Source organism: Pyrus communis, chromosome 5 (genome assembly GCF_963583255.1).
Source record: "Pyrus communis chromosome 5, drPyrComm1.1, whole genome shotgun sequence".
Classification (NCBI taxonomy): Eukaryota; Viridiplantae; Streptophyta; class Magnoliopsida; order Rosales; family Rosaceae; genus Pyrus; species Pyrus communis.
In genome coordinates, this window is record NC_084807.1 from 22,885,055 (window position 1) to 22,893,353 (window position 8,299).

The 8,299-nt window shown below is 37.1% G+C and overlaps 2 protein-coding genes across 3 annotated transcripts; one reads left to right on the plus strand and one right to left on the minus strand.

Moving 5' to 3' along the window:
- Positions 1–1,576: 1,576 nt before the first annotated feature.
- LOC137735513 (large ribosomal subunit protein mL46-like) lies at positions 1,577–4,244 on the minus strand. 2 transcript variants are annotated; one of them, XM_068474940.1, is made up of 6 exons: positions 4,018–4,244; positions 3,543–3,608; positions 2,736–2,810; positions 2,295–2,421; positions 2,080–2,184; positions 1,577–1,948 (listed from the first exon to the last, which is right to left on the minus strand). In XM_068474940.1, exons 1-6 carry the CDS (start codon positions 4,182–4,184, stop codon positions 1,805–1,807), a joined length of 684 nt encoding a protein of 227 aa, XP_068331041.1. In that variant the 5' UTR covers positions 4,185–4,244; the 3' UTR covers positions 1,577–1,804. The 2 variants fall into 2 exon arrangements, with proteins under 2 accessions (XP_068331041.1, XP_068331043.1); XM_068474942.1 differs by lacking the exon at positions 2,736–2,810.
- A 1,007-nt stretch (positions 4,245–5,251) lies between these two features.
- Positions 5,252–7,971, plus strand: LOC137733237 (THO complex subunit 4A-like). Its single transcript, XM_068472385.1, has 5 exons — positions 5,252–5,517; positions 5,815–5,940; positions 6,701–6,769; positions 6,852–7,036; positions 7,496–7,971. The coding sequence occupies exons 1-5, from the start codon at positions 5,323–5,325 to the stop codon at positions 7,683–7,685; spliced, it is 765 nt and encodes a 254-aa protein (XP_068328486.1). The 5' UTR covers positions 5,252–5,322; the 3' UTR covers positions 7,686–7,971.
- Positions 7,972–8,299: the final 328 nt, after the last annotated feature.

Genomic DNA, 8,299 nt, shown 5'->3' on the forward strand with positions numbered 1-8,299 from the left:
AGGTTCAGCAAGTGTGCCTACGTCCTCATGACAATAGCAGTAGTATTTCTCGTTATCAAACTGAAATTACAAAGGCAATGGAAACAATAGATTGTGTACCTTCTTCTTCCACTGCTTGTGTTTTATTTTTGAGCTAATATTTGACAATTATATAGGAATTGTGAGATGTGCTGATTAGGAATATTGGTTAGAAATCCTTAAAATTGTGTGCCTCTCCACTGAGCCATTTTCTTTAACTTTGTCCCACACATAAAGGTCTATTCAAACCAAATAATGTCATCCACATTTACAACATCTACTTTGTTTTTCCAAATTTATTTTTAGTGTGACTTGTAAGTTATGTTTAATATGAGGGCTTTAGGGAATTGCCCCGAATCCTCTTTTCTCGACATGAATTAGCTCTTGATCTAAATGATAATTCTCTTCCCAATTGGATTCCTTGAGATGTCTATATTTATCAATAATTAAATAAAAATCACACAGATTATTGATCATATGATTCATATATAGATATATCCCATGTAATACAAGAACAAAACTAAGGACCCATGTAATACAAGAACAAAACTAAGGATCATCTTTCATTAGCATTGATGATTTGGTACATCTTTCATTCCATTTCTCTTTATACAAATGTTAAAATGAACGGATACGATTATACAAAAAAAAAACACTAAAATTAATTTAATGTTCATATAGTTTCGGATTTTGATGATTTTTCATAGACTGATGTTTGAACTTTGAAGTAAGTCAAAAAAGATAAATAGTTGGATCTTTCAAATACCTTATAGAGTGAGCCTCACAAAAGCTTTTGTCCCCAAATCCTAGTCCTATATCTATATATAAGGAGAAGGCAAAAATGGTGAAACATTGATAATCCCAAAATTGCCCTCTCCTATTAAATTTTCAAATAAAATAAGAAAATCACAAACACTCCCATAACTAACTTTATTTTTTTTTTAAATATATTATTATTTTGTTTTTCTGTTTTTTATTTTTTCAAAAAAATAAAATCAAAAGAGCCAATTGATGCACGCGTACTCGTGTGGCAATAGGCTAGTATAATATAAGCTTTCAACCAATACTTGAAGTGGTGGAAGGTGAGAAGACGTTGAGCTGAGCCACAGTTACTAAATTTTACCCTGAAAAACACATATAGAGAAAGAGAGAGAATTAACCCTTTTTTTTTTTTTTTTTATCAAAAGAGAGAGAATTAGATAGGTAACTTAATAAGGGTTGGTCAATCTGTAATTTTAACCTGGAAGAGGTGCCTTAATTTAATTTACTTTTCGTGACCTATACCCAGGGGCAAGACCCATACCAAGGACACTAATCCTATCCCTTCATCCCATCCCATCCCATCCAATCCCATCGAACCCAATCCTTTCGTAGTTCACTTCACACGATCGGTCACCTGGATGGATTTCCAGCCTTACACGACAAGAACATCTGAAGGCCTCAAGGTACAATACTGGCATATATCTGAATATGCGCAATCGGGTGATGAAACTATGGTGGAATATCGCATATGCGAAGCTTTGCTAAGAAAATGTATACTTATCAATCAATAGCACCAATTGCAGAAAGGAACATATTATTGCAGACGAAAAAAGCTGGCAACTTACTTTGAGAAACAGCACTGATCTGATATGTCAAGTGTCAGCCACCAAAAGCATGAACACAAAATTTTCAGCTTTCTATTACCTACGATTCTCTGTGCCAGCTTTAATCTACCATAAAGAGTCAATACTAATTCTTTCACTGATATGCAAAAACTTTCTGGGAACAAAAAACGGGTGGGGATTCAGCTGATGATCATTTTGTTAAGGAAGTCAGCTTTCTCAGGAAAGTACTCTATCAGTTCATCCTTGGTCACCCAGACAAAGTCCTCACACTTCCCAATGTCAAACTTGTTGGCTGCAATCACTTGAGATTTGAAAAAGAATTGCTGAAAAATGGAGGAAAATGAAATTGTGATTAAATATACAGGATCGACAGGCAACACCAATTTGCATTTTAACATTTATCGCGTGAAGCCAATCTGGTGTAAGAAAGAAAACATAATTTACAAAAGTATACCTTAATATTCTCTTCTGGCTGTTCCATATGGCCCATGGGCGCATTTCCAACAAAGTACGTGTGTGAGAGGTTTCCCAAGACAGATTTTAAAGCAGATTCGGCACACTGAAAATAGAACGGATTTATTCAATTGAGGAAAAAAAACGAAGAACTACATGGAATTTTAGGAGGATAAAGAAGAAGAGAAGTATATGGCATCGTATAGCAACCATCACCTTCCGCAGTGTCTCTTCAGACTGGTAAACTTTTTCGGGAAATTGCCAGACTGACTTCCCAGCAGATCCATCAGTTTTTCCGTAGAGCAGAAGATATAGTCTTCTGTCAAGTGCTCTCTGCAATGACCTAAAGAACAAGAACCAACCTTTAACATTATGTTTTTCACATATAGAAAAAGTAATTACCCCGAACTATCAATAAAAATCACTCAAATGTCCAACAGCTAGCAGAAAACAATTTATCTGTCATCTAACATCCAAGAAGGTTGTAGAAAAGGTTTTACAAAGAATATGAAGATCTCACAATATCATAAGCAATAAGAACTTCAAACAAAACCGTAAAATTAAAATTGCAAAAAAAAAAAAAAAAAAAAAAAAAAGTAAGAAGAATAACAGGAGTACGGGACTTTTATATAGCATCATAAAAATTATACTCCATACTTTTTATCATTCGTTTTGTCAGCTTCGGTGATCCGTGGAGCTGGTACATAATCAATTTGGTAGTCACCTTTTCCCCTGTTCACCAAAAGTAAGTGTCAAGCTAGAGGATGACTTCTATTTGCAATTGTCTTGTGGGTATCAAGTGTGAGTAAGGCTTACACAATAAACCAAAAATATCGCTTATAAACTTTGATATGATCGCTTGGCAGATGTACACTTTCAGTGCTTCCCATAAAATAAGAACAGAATGAATGAGGTATAGGGATAGACCTCCCAGAATATATCCTAAACCTCATCGTTCCTCGTACTAATATCAACATCATCCCTTTTCATAACTCAGAGACGCATAAAACAAAGTCCATAAGGATGCTTGCATGCCTTTCCTTGTTAAAAGAAATATAACACAGTCCACTACGTTTAAAAGAACGCATATCAACATTTCATGAGACTGTCAACTATTAAAAACTCACTTACTGAGTTGGAGCAATTTAAGCTGATGAACGGTTTGACCTTACACTAGACGCAAGATTTTTAAATACACGTTGGAAATCAAATGACGTTCCAATCAACAAACAGAGCAAAATTATTTAGTGCAATTGGGGAATAAGCTCGAGGACAGATTTTAGGGGTGAATGCATTTTTAAGGTCTACGGTTTAGAAACTAGTTATTAGAACATAAGTGAACAACCGTGATGTGATTGCTACGATAGAGGTAAAAAGAAAGCAAACATTTGTATGAAAGATAGTTGTTTCTTTTATAACAACATATTCCCAGTTGAAGTAGTGAACCTTCAAAACAAACCTTACCTAGCATTGGACTTGTCTAAAAGCTCATCTGGATATATGCGCCGATATTGCTGCCGCCACCGGAACCTAAACCACAAGGGGGAAGACACCAATATGAGCCACTCATAACATTAATTCACATAATCAACAGAACTTAAACCAAATTTACAAAAATGTAGGTATTCTGGTCAATATCTATCACCATAGCATATGCATCACACCAAAAAAAACCAAAATTCAAGCCATCCTTCATTCACTTGCCCAGAACCCACCATTTGCGAATAAGATAAGTAAAAGCACTCGAACAAGGAATTGAGAACGAAAATTATAGACTTCTACAGCACAGTGATTCACATTTTCACTTCTTTTCCACAACTATCTCGGCAACTAATCCCTACCCTCTAATCTAGATCACTTTCCCGCATTTTCTGAGCAACCAAACAGAAAATAAACAAGAAAGAAAAACATCTCGAGAGAGAATAAGAAGCGAACGTACGCGAACTCCTGATACGCATAAACGACGGGCTCGATTTTGGGAATGACGACAGGCAGCCTCTCGAAGAGTACAGACGCGACGATTTTCTCGGAAGAAGACGATGGGCTGGTGGAAAATCCGCGGCCTCTCGCCAGAGTCCGACGCAAAAGCGGGATGGTCCTCTGCATTCTGGATCCACACCCGCCCAGAATCTGAACCGGAGAAATTCGGGAAAAGCCCTTTCTAAAACCCTGATTCAGTCTAGTGAATTAATAAATGGCAGGAATATGATTGACACCTGTCTCATATCTGGCTACGTTTCATGGAACGTGCGTGCCTCAAGTGAGGGAGTGCAACTTGTTAGAATTAATTTACCGTCACCTGATATCTTAATTCAATAATCCAAATCATGTGGAAACTTTTTTATACTTATCATTGCATAATCTGATTGAGACACCAAAATAATGACAAATTCGTTGGATATAAGTCCCCAGTACTCACATAGCACGACAGTAGAGGTACGTAAAATACCAAAAATATCTATAAAAAGTTTAAGTGGTTTATTGTAATATTTTTTTAATAGATAGTACCAATAATAATAATATATATACACTCGTGTCACATTTTTTTTCCAACAAGAAACTAACAAGCTCTATGATTGAAGCATATTTTGTCACCACCATAACTATGATGTATACTTAGCATACACTTAATCATCTACCACGTATCATTTCATCTAACTCTAGTTAACTTTCACATTAAATGTTACTTTTTCAATTGTGAAAATATTAATCAAAGTTAAGTAGAGGACCTGTGTCAAATGAGTAAGTGTATGGTGAACATACACAATAGTTTATGGTAGTGAGCAAAAATGCCCCTTTTATAATCAACTGATTATATATTTTCTACTAGTATATTCCTACACACAAAGTGTGTGTAAATATTTTTTTTTTTTTTTTTTTTTTGATTGAAGGAGAGAAGAAGACAGTTAGAGAGAATGTGGGGATGGAAGAGAGGAAGAGAGGATTATTTTATTTATAAAAAAAATAAAAATGTTAGAATTATTTATAATAAAAAAAATTAAAGATGTTAGAAGGTGAGGTTTAAAAAAAAAACAAAATTATATTTTATCACCACGTGTCACATTTCTGGCTACGTTTCACGGAAAGTGCGTGCTCCGGAGGAGAACTATTGTTAACCGCCTTCTGGCAAATATAATTGCAAAACCTCAGGTACACGGTACAGCTGAGCCCTGCAAAACCAAAAACCCTTTCACTCACTCACTCACTGTCTTGCAAAACCCTCAGCTCTCGGCCATTTCCCGAAATGCCCCCGCCGCTGGACATGTCGCTCGACGATCTCATCTGGAGGCGCAAGGCGGAGAAGTCGGAAGCCGGAGGGCATCGAGGGCATCGCCGTGATTTCAGAGTGCCCCCAGGCGGCCGAGGCTACGCACCGGGACCCACTCGTCAGCTCGTGAAACGCAACCACGTTAGAACGGCGCCCTACTTTCCTAAACCAGTGCGCTAGAGTTTCTCCTTTCCTACATTTTCCGGTTTGACGAGTTTAATGCATTGCTTGGTTGCTGAGAAAATGCGGGAAAAATACAAATAAATTAATATAATATTATTAGTAGTATTTTTCTAAGAAAAATGTTACCCTTAATCCGCGTGTTCAAATTTTGTAGGCGGAAGTAAGTTTTCTGAGCTACATTTTCTCGGGAACCAAGCAAGAATTTGGCTCTCTGTATATATAGCTCTGTTATGCATATGGGTTTTTGTTGCTTACTTTATTATATAATTAACAAACGTGATGCAGAAAGTGCAAGTTCCAAGATCAAGATTTGAGCACGAAATGGATGTGACCATGGGGACAGACTCACCGAAGGGAACCAAGTTATACGTATCTAACTTGGATTATGAGGTTTCGAGTAGCGATATTGAGGTAGCTCTCTGTTCCCCTTCCAGTTTTATTAACTTGTTTATGTTATTGTTTGTGTGCAGAACAATTTAATGTTTTGGAGTTTGGTAAATTTCTACGGGAGGAATGTAGGTGACAACCTTTAGTTATCACAAAAAAAGTAGAAAAATATTATATGGTTATGTGGTTGGTTTGCAGGCCCAGAGAATCTCCGTACGGGTTTTGTTTGAAATGGGTTCTATCGTTTCATATGGTCTTTGTAATCTGTAGGATTGGAGTTAGAGGGTGGGATGAGCAAAAAAAAGTTTACCTGGATGGCTGGAACCAAGATTGAGAATGTGTCGTTTCATGCCTCCTGTATGTAAAGGGTTTTTTTTTTTGGATATGGACTGCGATCTTCCAATCTAGTGTTACTGGGATGGTTCTGCTGACAAATAGTTCAACATGTGTTTTATGGCAGTATTTGAATAAAAAAACAAAGTACGTTTGTTTCCGTATCTATTTATTTTGTTTCTTTGGTTTTTGGTTCTGTATGTGCAACTGAATGTGAGTGGTGTGCGGGTAAAGTCAGAAACTTAGCAGTTGCTAATAATACATAGGGTGCTGCTCAATCCTACGGTTGGATGTTTCTCAGTTCTTCTTGATGTTGTTTAGCTCGGCCATCAGCATGACAATTCATGCATTAGAACCGCATGTGTCAAACTTAAACTTGGTTGAACTCCATGTATCCCCCACTCGTTTGCAATTAAGTGAAAGAGTTGATAACCACAATGCTACCTTGCAGTTGCTCTTCTCTGATATTGGTCATGTGATACACCATTCAATCCATTATGATAGGAGTGGAAGATCAAAGGTATCTTTCAATTTTTACATCAATAGATTGTTCTCAATTATATTTTTCTTTTTGATGGTTTATAAGTTTTGCTTATATTTAGGGAACGGCGGAAGTTAGATATCTACACCATTCAGATGCTCTAACAGCAATCAAGAAATATAACGATGTTCAGCTTGATGGAAAGCCAATGAAAATTGAGCTTGTGGGAGTGAGTCCTGTTGCTTCTGTTCCTGTGCCTCCAATTACAAGTAGATTGATGGGAAAACCAAACGTTGTCTTCCAAAGGTATATAGGTTCTCTTTCTTTTGGGGTCATCCGTATCCATATAATGCATCTGTGCTGTATATTAAAGTCAGGACTGTCAATTGTAACTGGATAAACCGGAAAAAAAAAAGAAAAGAAAGGACTGCCAGTTAGCCCAAGCTAAATTTATTAGCAGAATATTAACTTGTCATTATTCACAGAGATCAAATAATTCGATAAGTAATGTATGTGTACTGGGCCGTTGGTTATATGTGTGCAAGACCGTGCAAACATTGAGACACATTCAGAACAAGTTGATTGGTGGAGTATAAGTAATATACAATCTATTGTCTGCAGTTAATTGTTGGAAAATTAGGAAAGAAAAGGCATGTGAAATAATTTCCTGTTGATGCCATCTCAATTGTCCTAATTATATATTTTAGGCTTAGCTTAGGGGTTTCCATCATTCATCAACTTATTTTTCGTCACGTGCTTGGGCAGTGGACAAGGTCAAGCTGGTGGTAGGGAATTCTTTCGTGGTCGTGGTACTGGTGGCTTTGGACTTGGAAGGGGCCATGGACAGGTGAAGCAGCCTCGTGAGCAGGTGAAGCCGCCTCGTGAGAAAGTGACTTTTGAAGATCTGGATGCTGACTTGGAGAACTACCGCCAAAAACGCTTGCTGGTGAATTGAAGTCACATTTGAAATGTACACACTGGTAGTCTAGGGAGTTGAGTCACCAACTGGTATAATATACGTATATGGAGCATTACCTATTAGCATTACTAGCTCCTCAGTACTTTAATTTTACACTGGAAGTGGTAAGTTCCATTTTGTGCTCCATGCTAAGAGAGTTGCAGCTGCATAAAGAAAAATGCGTACAATGCCACCCCTTTTGGTTTTATATATGAGCGATAAATTTCTAGGCCGGCAGACATCTTTCTTCCTGGCTTCGGCCGCAATCTTCTGGATAGTATCTCTGATTTGGTTGCTCATTTTTATCTGCTTACTTCTTTGTTATTTCAAGTAAGAAGCACCAAATGCTTGTCAAGTTCACTTCAATGGTAGGCATATGATGGCAGCAGATTGGATGCTCATGCTCCCAAAAGATGATATTATTTTGCTCACAGTTGCTACGAAGTCTCTGAACTCGACCTGTACACGATTAACCCTAAACTCTTTCTTCTTTCACACAAACTTTGTTCCCTCGATCTCTCCTTTACATGGCTTTGAGAAAATTGTGCACTGATTCTTTTGGTGATGACGGGTTTCAGACTTTTTAGTATAGGCTATAACTTTTTTCAATT

Bases quoted from the DNA above. Each gene is read 5' to 3' on its own strand.
- LOC137735513 (XM_068474940.1), bottom strand. From the start codon at position 4,184: ATGCAGAGGACCATCCCGCTTTTGCGTCGGACTCTGGCGAGAGGCCGC. The intron at 2,811-3,542 runs GTAAGGTTTGTT...TTTGGTGAACAG, and splicing joins TTAGACAAGTCCAATGCTAG to GGGAAAAGGTGACTACCAAA. The intron at 2,185-2,294 runs GTGATGGTTGCT...TTCTATTTTCAG, and splicing joins CTGAAGAGACACTGCGGAAG to TGTGCCGAATCTGCTTTAAA.
- LOC137733237 (XM_068472385.1), top strand. From the start codon at position 5,323: ATGCCCCCGCCGCTGGACATGTCGCTCGACGATCTCATCTGGAGGCGC. The intron at 5,941-6,700 runs GTAGCTCTCTGT...GCTACCTTGCAG, and splicing joins TTTCGAGTAGCGATATTGAG to TTGCTCTTCTCTGATATTGG. The intron at 6,770-6,851 runs GTATCTTTCAAT...GCTTATATTTAG, and splicing joins ATAGGAGTGGAAGATCAAAG to GGAACGGCGGAAGTTAGATA.